Raw genomic sequence first — 14,455 nt, 5'->3', positions numbered from 1 at the left:
TTTTCCACTCTTCCTGTTATATCCCTAATAAACCATCAATTTAAACTTAGATTTTTAATAGCCTCTAGGTTGATAATCTAGAGCAGCACAGTTCAATAATATAGCCTCTAGCCACATGTGGCTATTGAGCACTCCAAATGCAGCTAGTCCAAGTTAAAATGAGCTGTAAGTGTGGAATACATACTAGATTTTGAAGATATCATGAAAAAAATGTAAAATATTGCACTAATAGTTTCTATACTGCTCACATTTTGAAATATTTTGAATACATTGGATTAAATAAAATTAAATACTATTGAATTTAATTTCACCTGTTTCTTTTTTTATTTTTAAGTGTGGCTATTAGAAAAGCTTAAAATACATATATAGTGTGCCTCGTATTTCTATTACATTGCTGTGATCCTTCAGTCCATTATGTAGATCATTTCTTGGTGGTAAGCCTGTCTTCTGTTTTTTTCTGAATTCTTACAGTGCTAAGCAGAATTTTCTGAGGGGAAAACACTAAAAAATGGTGCTTGTTAACTGGTTACTGCTGAACTAACTTCCCCAAAACATCCTTTTTTTTTTTTTTTTTTAAATGCTATTATTCTAGTTGAAGAATCTACAGATTTCCTATTGTTAACTGTCTCAAAGCCAGATTGCTTTGCCTGGTTCCCCAAGCCTTCTTTAATCCTGTTGCATTTGTCCTAAGTAGTACCCCTGTCCTGTCCTTCACTCTGTTTTCCAAGCTATTTGAAGTCTTTGTGCTTTGTGCAGGCTGCTCCTGCTCAATAGTTCTCTCCCTAGGTTCTCATCTCAAACAAGCCAATCTTCAAGATATGGCTTAAAAGTTCTACCTCCCACATGATGTTCTTTTCTGTTTATTGGAACTCACCCTGATGTCCACCTAGTTATTATTTGTCAGAATTACAGTTTAAACTGTAATTTATTTAATTACTCAGCATCTTCACTGCCATTACAATCCAACTTAATTCCACAAATATTTTTTAAACCCTGTACCAAAAATGGGGCTAGGTGAGCAGGAGGATCACCTTTATAAAGGGCCTAGGTTTGGAACTGGCCCTATAAATATGAGACACATATTTCTGCTCATTGCCTTTATTAGCATAGACCTGACCACAGGCAAGGACCATGTTTATTCTAATTACATAACCCCCATGTTAGAAATTGCTAGTAGGACACCAACATGCCAAAACATTTAAATGGCCTCACTCAGGGTTCAAATCCCATGAGCTAGGAGTGGAAACTCTGGGGTCTAATCAAAAGTGTCTCCTTAGTTTTCTTTTTCATGAATGAAAGATCACTGTTTATACAGCTTCTTGTTAAAGTGACACCGCTCCATATGGAAGGCCTTATTGCCAGATGTTTTACACTCTGCAGTCAGACTACTTTGGATTTGAATTTCATCTCCTCCAATGAGTAGCTCATTGTAACCTGGGCAAATTACGAAATTCCACACCTCATTTTCCTATGTGTACAATGAAGATAACAATATTACAAGGTTGTGATAGGGGTTAAATGAGTTAATCGTTCATGGCGCAGAATACTCAATGTTAGCCCTCAGTGTATGTCACTACAAGACTATTTCTCTTCCTTATAATGTAAGACTGTCTTGTCTTTTTTCTATGCGTTCCTCTAGTTTCCAGGGCGGTGCCTGTTTCAAAACTGCAGATGGATAAACGTAGAATGAACAAACAAATCCACCAGGTCACTTTTATTTCTGCATTTCCCATGCTGTGCCAAATGAGCAAAGCTAAGAAAGCAGGTGAAAGTGGTCTTTTTGTAAAATATCTTCCCTTACCGGGTTTTACCCGAGGCCCTCAACGATAGGCACATCTGGGGAAGCTCACAGCGGGCCGAGCGAGTTACAGCACTTTCCGGGGATCACCTAGTGCTAAGGGTCTGGTGGGGAGATGGGCTGGCCGGCTTCCGGGACGTTCGGCGCAGGCGCAGCGCGCCCGGTGTCTGCGTTCCTTCCTGCGGCGCCACCCGGAAGTCACGGCCGGTCCCTTCCTCCCTCCGCCCCCCCTCGCCGGCAGGGGCGGTGCGTGCGGGGCGGTCCGGCGAGGAGGCGGGACACGTCGGCGCTAGAACCACCGCCGCCGCAACTCCAGTTCCATCTGCCGCTTCCTGGGGTGAGTCCGCCCGTGGTCCCGGCGGCGCCAGGTGCGTTTCCCCAGCCGGGCTCCTGCCTGCGTCCGCCGCCGCCGCCGCCGCCGCTGCCGCCGTAGCTGTTCCGGGCTCCCTGCCCCACTGCCGAGATGGCGACGCGCTCCTGCCGGGAGAAGGCTCAGAAGCTGAACGAGCAGCACCAGCTCATCTTGTCCAAGCTGTTGAGGGAGGAGGACAACAAGTACTGCGCCGACTGCGAAGCCAAAGGTAGCGCGGACGTCGCCTTCCCTGGTCCGGGCCTCCTGCCGCCGGTGACCTTCCCGTGGACACGGTGCCCGGGCCCGAGCGGAGGCGGTGGCTGCGCCCGGTCGGCCCCGGCCCTGAAGGGAGGGCGAGCGCGGGGCTGCAGTGGACCCTCACCTCCGCCCAGAACGGCGGCGAGGTCAGGCCCACGGACGCCGTCCCAGCCTCTGCTCCTACCCGGCCCCGGGGTTGAGCCAGTGCCCGCGTCGCGAAGCTCGGACCCTGCACAGGGCCGGGGCGGGGCGGGTCTAGGAGCGCGGACCCGGGCGCCGGCCTGGGCAGTGCTGGGGGTTAAAGGTTTGCCCTTCTCCCGCCGTGGCTTACAAGTACCTCTGTGGGTGAGGCTACTCTTAAGTCTCCTTCCCCGTAACTTCCTCCTCCCTCTCCCAGCTCCGATGCTCGGTATTCCAGGTGGAACCCTACCTGCCTGCCCACCCACCCGACAGCTCTTGTACAGGGCTTTTGCTTCTGCTTCCCGAGAAAGAGTATAGGATGGTGGTCCTTACTGGTGTGTTGTAGTTTTACTGAATTTGGGAGGGGTCATTATTATTATTATTAGTATAGTAGTATTTCTTACTTTGGATATTAGCCAGGTTGAACAGGAATTTTATTACACGAGTCTCTTGGACAGTGGGCTTATGTTCTTGAAGATTTTAATAATTAGATTGTCTCTCAACCGCTTATTTGGGCGAATATGTGAACACAGGTTTGTGTGCCCCATAAACGTTCAAGGTACATTTTAAAGATTCAGAGATGAAAAAAAAAATCTAATTTTAATTTGTTCAGTTGGAGGGCTTTCAGCCTCAGCCTTTGGAATAGATGCATTATTTTTAGCCTATATGTTTTGGATTTGGAGATCTGATTTATATTTAATGTCTTATAACTAATCTCATGGGAAAAGTTTCAGATTTTTAAAACCAAATCTCTCATGTGGTTAGGAAGAGATCTTGCTTATTTGTAAATTGGTTTATTTGTTTATTTGGTGAGAAATGGGTAGTTCTCCAAAACAGGAGTCAGACAGTCAGTCTTTGGGAATGTCATTTAAGATTTCTGCATTATTTGACCTAGACTTTTCCTGAAGCTTTACTGTTCTTCCAAAATACTGTACAGATGAGTCACATTTCAGTAGGCTGATGTTTGATTTGACTAAGCCACACAGCATCAGTAAGTTACTTCACTACCATAACAGGTCCTGGATTACTGTAACTAGACCATCTTATGAGCATTTTTCAATATAGTAACTTGATTGCACAAACCTTATATTTAGTCTATGTGACCTTTCAGGTGATGAATTAAAAATGCCTGATTATTGTAGTAATAATTGTTTACCTGATATTATGTGTGGTGTTTTTGGGGAATACTGTTCTTTATTGAGGCTCAATTGCTCACTCATCACTGCACTAGTAGAACACTGTATTTAGGAAGTAAGGAAGGAGAAAAGCATGACACAGGTGCAGTATCCTGTTATTGATACTACTCTTACCAAATCTGTTGAGCAACTGGAGAATAAGAACAGGCAAATGGAGCTGCACTTTCTCCCCCTGGCCTCATTCATGATTCTGTTGGTTATTAGTTGGTGGCACTTTTTGGAGCAGTGAGATTTAGAGCCCCTTGCCAACTCTATCTGATTCATTAGTTTAAAACTTGGGCTGCATCTTGTCCTCCTTTTTTTTTTTCTCTTTCAATTCTTTGTCTTTTTTTAAAGATTAAAATATTCTGTTACTTGATTTCATTAATCAAGGAAATGTGTATCTCCTTAATTCTGCTGTAAAACATATATATATATATATATATATATGTATATATATATATATATATATATAACTCTTATTGACCTATGAGGATTTGAACCGTGCTCTCTTTAAGGCAAAGTTAAACATTTGACAAGTCTAATCATACTAGTGTCCTGGTGCACGGATTTGTGCAAATTGAAAGGAAATTAATTAGAAGAAATATTTTAATATCGCTATTCGCCCTTTCTCTATAATAGAAGTGTCAACCAAATTCACGATCGACAATGACAGATCGAAACACATGCATACGATTGGCACCAGTGAGAGCTTTATTAGTATATGTATTACATGTATGTGAGTCAACTTAGCCTTTTATATATATAGAATAAACTTACTTAATTAGACCTGCTTTCTGATGTAGCTAAACTTTTTCCAGCCCAGTGAAGCACCCCAACTTCTCTTTTAGGTAATTGTCAGCAACACAGCAGTAAATACCAACACAAAGCAGATTATTATTATAGATCACACAGGGAGAACAAAGGGTAAAATATTTAACTGAAGCAGTGTTTGACTATATTCTGCACAGTGAGAAAACCTGAAGTCATTTTCAAGGTCCACCATTTCTTTTTTTAGTTGGGTCAAGTTTTTAAACTTTCTAAATCTCCATTTTCTGGCTAATGAAAATAAAATAGGATTCTACCAAGTCTCTTATCTACCTACTCCAGGACTTCTGTGAGGATCAGATGAGATGAGGCACGTGAAAAAGCTTCACAAACATTTGGTTAAAGTGTAAAATGTTTGCACCTGGCTATAAAGCAAGTCGTGTTCCTGGGCTGAAGAAACTCCAAGGAGGCTAATTTCTAGGGAGAGGAAGTTGGGCGTTGCTATGTGATGTCATTACCCGGAGCCCACAGCCATTGTTTCAGACTAGGCTGGGGGCCGCATTTTGCGCCATGGGGGTCTTGGCAGCGTTGGCTGCGATTTGGTGGGGTATCACTCTGGGGTGGTGGTGGGGCCTGTGTCCCACTTGGGTGAAGCCGAGTGTTGGTTTGTGGGCACCAGCCAGGTCTGTGATGCTGTTTATTTTTAAACTAGAGGTCCGGTGCACGAAATTGTGCACTGGGGGAGAGGGGGTCCTTCAGCCCGGCCTGTGCCCTCTTGCAGTCCAGGACTCCTCACTCCTTACCACACACCCCGCCTGCTCACTGCTTCTTACTGCTCAACTCGCTGCTCCTTAGTGCTGCCATGGAGGCGGGAGAGGCTCCTGCCACTGCTGCTGCCCTCACCAGCCGTGAGCTCAGCTTCTGGCCACCAGGGGGCAGCTCCTACGTTGAGCATCTGCCCCCTGGTGGTCAGTGTGCATCATAGGACCGGTCGTTCTGGTCGTTCCGCCGTAATGGTCGCTTAGGCTTTTATTATATAGATGGATGGCCAGTGCACGTCATTGCAGCTCCTGCATTGAGCGTCTTCTCCTGATGGTTAGTGTGCGTTATAGCTACTGGTCAGATGGACACTTAGCCTTTTATATATATAGACTAGTACGTGCGCGAGTAGCTCGCTGCCGCTTGCCTCAGCTGGCCACCTGCCCACCACCGCTGGTAGCTTTCCGCTGCTCGTAGCTCGCTGCTGCGCCCTCCTGTAGCTCTCCCCACTCCTAGCTTGCTGTCTCGCCCCTCTGTAGCTCTCCACCACTTGTAGATTGGTTGTGATGTTACGGCATAACAGATAATTAGCATATTCCTCTCATTACATAGGATACTGTACTTTGTTAAACTCAAGTGTTTTCCTGCTGCTGCTGCTGCTGCTGCTGCTACTACTACTACTACTAGTTTTTTCACTGCATGAGATAAATTGATTTTTCCTTCCATTTCTTAATAGGAGATCAAAGAAACTTTCATTTCTTAATAGGAGATCAAAGAAACTTTAAGTTGCAATTATCAAAAGTGTTGACTGCCTGCCTTACATTCTGACCACTGGGAAAAGTTAATTTAACAAACAAGATTTTTTTGGCAAATCAGTATTTTCTACAAAGATTAGGTATCATGTCAAATACTGTTGTGTGTGCTAAAAAGTTTTGCGTTATGGTCCTGAAACTAGTTAGGGATCTTAGTAGACATGAAACAATGATCAGTTAAATTCTAATCTATGTGTAGACTATGGATTCGTTAAATTTAGCAGTGGGAGAGCTTAGTGTGATCTGGAGATGGTAGAACTTTAGGTACTGTATTAATTTAATCCTCAAAATAACCTTTTGAAGTAGGTACTACTATTATCCCATCTTACAAACAAGTAAACTGAGGCACACAGAGCTCAAGTAGCTTTCTCAAGGTTATATAGCTAGGAAATGATAGAGCCAGAAATTTTTTCTTTTTTAAAAAAAGGTTTTTAAAATTGATTTTAGTGAGAGAGGGAGAGAGCTATAGAAACATTGATCGGCTGTCTCCCTTATGCCCCCCACTAGGGATCAAGCCTGCAACCCAGGCCTGCACCCTTACCAGGAAGTGAACCGGTGACCTCTTGGTGCATGGGATGATGCCCAACCCACTGAGCCTCACCGGCCGGGCAGAGAGCCAGAAATTTTTTCATTGAAAGAAATTTATTTTATTTATTTATTTATTTATTTATTTATTTATTATATATTTTTATTGATTTCAGAGAGGAAGGGGGGGGGGAGAGAGAGAGAGAGAGAGAGAGAGAGATATAGATATGGAAACATCAATGATGAGAGAGAATCATTGATTGGCTGCCTCCTGCATGCCCCCTACTGTGGATCGAGCCTGCAACCTGGACATGTGCCCTTGACTGGAATTGAACCCAGGATCATTCAGTCCTCAGGCCAACACTCTAGCCACTGAGCCAAACCCATTAGGGCTACCCTAGCTTTTTTAATCATAAAAACAACATGATAGAATTGAAAGAGCATTGGCTTGGGTTAAGTTAGTAAAGCTAGGTTTGAGTTCAAGCTTTGCCTCTGATTTGCTTGGTGACCAGTTATCTCTGTCTTCATTGAGCCTTAGGCTAAAGAGTTACAATAAAACCTTGATGTAATGGATTAATTCTGGTGAGGGGGTGTCCATTAAAGTGGAAAGTCAGTTATATAATGAAGTAGGTTTTCTGAGCATGTATGTTAAAAAATTGACAAATTAGTTTACCTGTTTTTACTTATGTAGACACGTTTGTGTAATTAAAATTAAGTATGTATGAAAAGTTAAATTTCACAGAAAATTTTTCAATATGTATTACTGTAATTTTAAATTTATACTGAATAGGTCTTGTAAATGCATGTATTCACCAGTCACCAGGAGTAAACAAATGCACATGCCTGTGGCATGGCTTACTAAAGGTGGGAACGTCAGCTGGTACCCATTCAGACTGCTGCAGTATGATGGTGTGCTAAACATTTACTGAATGATTACCAGCAGTGACTCTTAGATTTAAATATATAGACTATAGTTGTAGATATGTAATATTTATGTCGGCAGAATTACTACAGTGTTTTTTTTCCCTAACATATGGCCTATTTTGCCTAATTTGTTAAAAATAACTGAATTAATAACAAAAAATAACCTGATAATTTAATTATAAATGTATGTTGGTTAAAAACATTCAAAGATTAACAGGGTGTTAATTTTCCCATATGACATACAGATCAGAAATTTTGTCCGTTACATCTGAAGTTTATTAAATTGAGGTCTGCAAAATCGAGGGTTTACTGTATTTCAACTCTGATGTGATCTGCATTCTTTTCTAAATCCCATGCCTCATGTCATTTGTGTCAGTATTGACTGTTAATTTAAAAAAGTCTGTTATTGAGGGTTTATATTTTTGTCTTACTGTACTTGAGCTTTTGATGAAATCTTTATATTTTTTAAAGCTTTTCATTGATGACTTAGGTCTCGCTAAGCAAATTTACCTGGTATTATCTTTAATTATCTCAAGCCATATCATATACCTCATAGGAATAGTTCTCTAGGTGAGGAGTCCTTTTGATTGAAACTGTATTTTTAAGCTTTCTTGGAGAAGAATAAAATCAAAGAAAGCACTACCTCTTAAGTAACTACTAAAGTCATGATTCCTTTATTCATCATTTTAAAGAAAAGATCTACAGGTTGGTTAAATTTTCAGTCACCATGTACCTTTATCAATGTCAGTATTTTCTACTTATGATGCTAGACAGAGTTAACTCTGAATGGCTTTTAGCAATAGTACCATATAGAAAGGATTTTAAAAAATATTTCACATAAAACAGAGCTAAGATAAAGTACTATTGGAAGTATGTGCAAATTTCATGCCCACATATATTCTGAATGGTAAATGAAATGTGAGGATTTTCAGAACGACAAAACTCAGGGAAGGTAGGGGACAGTGGGGGTAAGGGGAGAGATCAACCAAAGGACTTATATGCATGCATATAAGCCTAATCAATGGACACAGACAACAGGGGGGTGGGGGCATGAATGGGAGGTGGTGGGTAATGGAGGAATAAGGACACATATGTAATACCTTAATCAATAAAGAAATGGAAAAAAAAAAGAAATAAAAAAAGAAAAGAAATGTGAGGATTTTGAGGGTCCAAAGAGGAGAGAATTATAAGCTTTTTAGTAATTCTCCATTCTCTCTGCCCTCATGTGCGCCTCCCTCCCCCTTTTACCCCCAGCAATTTTTGGTCTCCATTTCACAAGAGAGATAAGTGATTGCTTTTAGGAATAACTGATAATAGACCTTCAGAGGTCTGTCAATGATCTTTTGTAAAGAGTGCATTTCAATGACCAGTGATCACATGAAATTCAAACTTAAAAAGAAAATAAAGGGAATTTTTAAAACTCTGGGAAATCATATGCAAGATAGCTTTATCTTCCAATATAAGAAAATTCATAAAAAAATTATGGTTTGCCCTGTCCTGGTGGCTCAATTGGTTGGAGCATTGTCCTGTACACCAAAAGGTTGTGGGTTTGGTTCCAGATCGGGGCACATGTGGGAGGCAATCGATATTTCTCTCTCCCTTTCTCCCCCTTCCCCTCCCCCTCCTCCTCCCCTTCCCTCTCCCCCTCTCCCTCCCTTTCTCTCTAAAAATCAATAAAAATATATCCTTGGGTGAGGATTAAAAAATAAATTTTTGTTTAGTCTACTCTAGATGTTTATGCATTCCACTCTTAAAAGTTGCTTTTTGGTGTGGGGTGGTGATGCTGCATGGTACCAAAAAACAGGCAGAAGTGAAATAATCATCACTGGTGTATTAATTTTCTACTGCTGCTATAACAAATCACAGCAGAACTGACCCACCCAGAAGACACTGAGGCTGTAACTGTAACTGTTAAGTCTAACAAAACACTAATACCAAGTTAGCTATGATGCAGGATTAGAAAGCTACAGCTGTCTTACAACATATATAAGCTGGCGATTGGGTCCTGGAATGTGAGATTTAGCCAAGCATCCTTGTCAAAACTGCTTCTTCACACAAGAAGCTGGATTCTAACATTCTGTGATCTTGTCTTCTTGCAGAAAACAGCTAAAAAGGGCAGGATGATGGAAGATAGTCTCCATCTCACTTTTGCTTTTATTTTTTAAAAATATATTTTTTATTTCAGAGAGGAAGGGAGAGAGAGAGGGAGAGGGAGAGGAAGAGGGAGAGGGAGAGAGGGAGAGAGAGAAACATCAATGATGAGAGAATCATCTCTCTGCTGCCCCCCCACATATCCCACACTGGGGATTGAGCCTATAACCCAGGCATGTGCCCTGACCGGGAATCAAACTGCGACCTCCTGGTTCATAGCTTGACGCTCAACCACTGTGCCGTCTGCTGGGCTCACTTTTGCTCTTAAATATTTCATAAATGTATCTAATTGGTGTAAACTAATTCTCATTCAGAACTCCTAACTACAAAGGAATCTTAGAAAGAAAACGTTTTAGCTTTCTGTTCTCTGAATACAAGAAGGCACTCCAGAAATAGGGTGGAATAGAGGTTGTGTGATCAAATCAGCAAATCTGCCATGGTTTCTTGTATCAGAATGAATAGAACATCCACATCTTGACCTGAAGAGAACTAGAAAGTCCTCAGTCAGCCAATTTTTGTGTGTCTTTGCTTCTCTCTGTATCTCTGGGTATTTTAAGGGACTCTTCATGCCTGCTTTATTCTTTATTGAGTACTTACTTGTTGATTCGCTTGCCATATACTTCATTAGCTCCTAAGTCTATGTGAACTACTATTTGCCTTCCTATAGGTGGTTGTCTCTTTTTGGGGGGGTAATATTCCATATTCCTGGGTAGATGACTTGGCCCAGCCTGGGCCAAATGCCCACCTCTGGTCATTTTGGCTTGGAGGCAGGAGGACTGCAAGAATAGCAAGTAGGAGTTTTCTTTTTTGTGGCCTAGATCAGGCAAGTTCTTTAAGAAGGAGGTGTGGTGAAATAAGTCAGTCAGAGAAAGACAATCACATGATCTCACTCATTTGTGGAATATAATGGACAAAATAAGCTGATGAACAAAGGAGATCCAGAGACATAGAAGCATTGAGTCTCAGAGGGAAGATGGGGGTGGATGGGGAAGGATCAACCAAAGAATTTATATGCATACTAGTATATGCATAATCCTTGGACACAGATAATGGTGTGGTGAAGGCCTGGGGTGCGGGGTGGGGGGCGTACGAGGTAGAGGGGGTCAATGGGGAAAAGAAAGGGGAGATCTATAATACTTTCAACAATAAATACAAATTTAAAGAAAGAAGGAAGTGTGGCATAAATAGTTAATATATCAATGCAAGATTTAGAGGAAAATTTGATTCAAAACAGAGACACATCAGTTGGTTTCCTCCACTCCTACTGGGGCCAGGGTTTGAACCTCCAACCTAGGTTTCCTTGACCAGGAACTGAACCCAAGACCCTTTGGTGTGCGGGCCTACACTCTACCCACTGAGCATCTCTGGCCAGGGCTATGGGCATTTGCTTTCTAATTTTTGTGGTTAGAAACAGCACACAACTATTTCCTCAGAATAAAATCTCTTATGTGAAAAATGTATACCTGATTAAAACCTGTTTGATTTGTACTACCTGGAATTGGAGCCAGTTTACCTTCCTACCGCTAGTGTATAAAGTCTGGCTGACTCTGTACCCAACCTGTCACTGGGTATTCATGTTTTTAAGTTTTTTTAAAAAAATCTTCACTTGAGGATATGTTTATTGGTTTTAGAGAGGGGAAAGGGGGCTGGGTGGGGGCGGGAGAGTGAGAAAGAGAGAGAGAGAGAGAGAGAGAGAAAGAAAACATGGATGGGAGAGAGAAACATTGATGAGTTGCCTCTTGCACCCGCCCTGACTGGTGATTGAATCCATAACCTGGATAAATGCCCTGACTTGGAATCAAACCCACAAACGTTTGGTGTATGGGACGTCGCTCTAACCAACTGAGCTACCTGGCCAGGGCTGGGCATTCATGTTTTTGAAAAGTTTACTTAATATAGTTGGTGCAAATGGTATCACACTGCATTTTGTATTTTCTTGATACTCTCCAATATGCTTATTGGTCATTTCCATTTTTTTAATGATTTGTCCCTTCAATTTGGGGGCAATGGTGGACTGTCTTTTTCACATTTTTCTCTTGACTAGTCACATTGGACCATAACACAAAATTACGGACAACATTGATTCCTCTGAATTCCTCTGGTAGGCCACACCGTTCAATCCTAGATTCTGTAAACCCACGAATAAGTGATGTTTGAGCATTTTGGACAGATTTTCAGTCTCTGATCTACATTTTTTTGTAACTATGAAATGATAGGAAGTTTAGAGATAAAAGAGACCAGGCATGGTATCTGGTCTAATCTCCTGTTAGAGAGATGAAGCAGATCAAGAGAGGTTAAGTTACTTGCTCAAAGCTGTGTCAAAGTTATCTGGAAACCTGTCTGTTGCTTTGTGCACCCACAAATGAACGTCACCCTTGTAAAAGGTCACGTTAGCCCTAGCCAGTTTGATTCAGTGGATAGAGCATCGACTTGTGGACCAAAGGGTCCCAGGTTCGATTTCCGTCAAGGGCACATACCTTGTTGCAGGCTCCTCCCTGGCCCTGGCCCTGGTCAGGGCTCATGTAGGAGGCAACCAGTTGGTGTGTTTCTCTCACTTCGATGTTTCTCTCTCTTTCCCTCTTTCTTCCACTCTCCCTAAAAATCAATGGAAAAATATCCTTGGGTGAGGATTAACCAAAAAAAAAAAAAAAAAAAAAAAAAAAAAAAAAAAGTCACTTTAAGCTTTTTATTTTTTTCCATTTGCTTTACATTCAGCCTTGTACACAGTGAGAAAGGAGATAAATTCTGGGTTTTTATATTTAACCTAACCTTTGTGTAATGGCAGAATATTAAATTAATAATCAGAGTGAGGAATGATTACACATTAAGTATTTACTTAATCGGTTTATTTAAACAGATTTGGCAATAATGTAAACATGTTTTGAAACTTGGAATGCTGTTTATTGGAGGTGTTAACTAGAAGCAAATGTTATCATGAAAACTGTAAATAGTGTAGAGAATAGCTTAAAAGCGAGAGGTGTTTGTAAATATTGTCCAGCCTAGTTTAAAAGAGAGAGGCATTTGTAAATATTGGATATCTTTGGGCTTGAGAGAGAAATTTGCAAATAAAAAAGCACTAGCCTGTTTGTGAAAGAGTAAACAAAATAAAGGAAATCTGTAATGTGCTTGCTTAAACTTTGAACTTTTAAAGTCAATTTTTGAATGATGCTAAACCCCTGAAAAGAGAAATAGGTTTGACAAGGCTTAAACTTTAGGACAGTAGGTGAAACAAGGTTTATTGATTGTTAAAATCAAGCTTTATTTCATTTTTTCCTTTTATCTTTTACCATGCTGATCAGTAAATTCTTAAATGATTACCATTGTTTAACATCTTTGCCAAAGTAAATCAGCATTTGAAAGATAGCAGGGGAATGTTTTCCCCTTAAGAACCTTCTAAGTTTTCAGTATCTTTATATTTTGAATTTATGTATCTTTCTTCTTCCCAAGTTTAAGGGAGGACTAGAATAAAAATATGGTTATATAATATATAATAACATATTATTTCTTCCCCCAATTGACTTGAGTATTGCTCTGCTGTTTTTGAGAGGCTACTGGTTCAGTAGCAAAAGCATGGACTTTGAAGGCTGACTGCTCAGGATTAAAACTGCAGTTTTCCCATTGCTGATTTCTTTCTTTTCTCCCTCCCTCCCTCTTTTTCCTCCTTCCTTCTTTGAGGTGGGTGTGTGCTATTTAAACTTAAGCCTCATGTCATTACATGTAAAATGGCCATACCTGGGTCACAGGGATGTGAGGATTAACTGAGCTTGTGAAATAATGTCTGGCACAAAGTAGCGTTTGATAATTATGTCAGGTTTCTCTTCTTCTTTTTAAGCACTCAGTCATTTCTTTGCAGGAAGCATTTGTGAATTATATTTTGTTTGGTAAACAATGTAATTGAACAGATTTTGAGACTAGATCCACACAAGAATACTTTTTGGAAGGTTAAGGAAAAAGTAGTCTATATCTCTTTATCTATATCTATATCTATATCTATATCTATATCTATATCTATATCTATATATCTATATATCTGCTGTTCCACTACAGTAGACATTAGGAAAAGGTATGAGAGGTATGCAACAGAAGCCCTGTCTTGCCTTTAGGAGACAGTCCATAAGCACAGAGTACATTCTGAATACCTGCGTGGAAAGAATAGTGCAAGCATTAAGTGTTACAGAAGTTCAGAGAAACTTGAAATTACCAAGAGTGGAAGTTGGGGGAAGCCTTTTAATAAAAGAGGTAGTTCTTGAGGGAGAGTAGAATCAAACTTAAAGGAGAAGGGTGGCAAAATTATTCTAGGTAGGGAGAAGCTGGTAAACAGGTTAGTGCATAGGATTAGTGCACATACTTTTTACTAGTACATTCCTGGAGGCAGGTATAAGGTACCAGGCAGAAATTTAGGGGAGGGGGATACACAGGGGAGTGATTGTTGATTTGGGAGTTGTCTGCATGGAAATGTTTGCTAAAGCCATGAGTGGATTAGACACTTGTAGATCAGAGTCTGTGACCAAGACGGTAGGAAGTAAAATCATTGAAGGAATTGAATGGAGTCCTGGAAGACTGCAAGGAAAACTAGGACACAAGAGCCTCAGGACAAGTGTGTTGTAAGAAATGGTTATAGTCAGGAAAATTAAATGCAATAGGGAGGTAAAAGGGACTAGAAAAGGGCATTTTATTTTGGTAGACCTTAAAACTATTTTCTAAGCTCTTAAGAAAGACTGTTGTGAAACTGAACCCAATCTGCTTCTAGCCT

General features: G+C 40.9%; 1 protein-coding gene across 4 annotated transcripts in view; it reads left to right on the top strand.

Moving 5' to 3' along the window:
- The first annotated feature begins 2,011 nt into the window (after positions 1-2,011).
- Positions 2,012-14,455, top strand: part of SMAP1 (small ArfGAP 1) — a 157,416-nt gene continuing 144,972 nt past the window's right edge. For 3 of the 4 annotated variants that reach the window (XM_080663702.1, XM_080663703.1, XM_080663701.1), the window contains exon 1: positions 2,029-2,379. In XM_080663702.1, the coding sequence (XP_080519828.1) occupies positions 2,262-2,379 (118 nt within the window). In that variant the 5' untranslated portion in view covers positions 2,029-2,261. Of the gene's footprint in view, positions 2,380-14,455 lie in introns of all 4 variants that reach the window. The other variant, XM_080663704.1, reaches the window with a different exon arrangement.

This window comes from Plecotus auritus, assembly GCF_963455305.1.
Source record: "Plecotus auritus genome assembly, chromosome: 4".
Taxonomy (NCBI): domain Eukaryota; kingdom Metazoa; phylum Chordata; class Mammalia; order Chiroptera; family Vespertilionidae; genus Plecotus; species Plecotus auritus.
The sequence above is the reverse complement of the archived record's forward strand: the minus strand, read 5'-3'. Positions and strand labels throughout refer to the sequence as shown.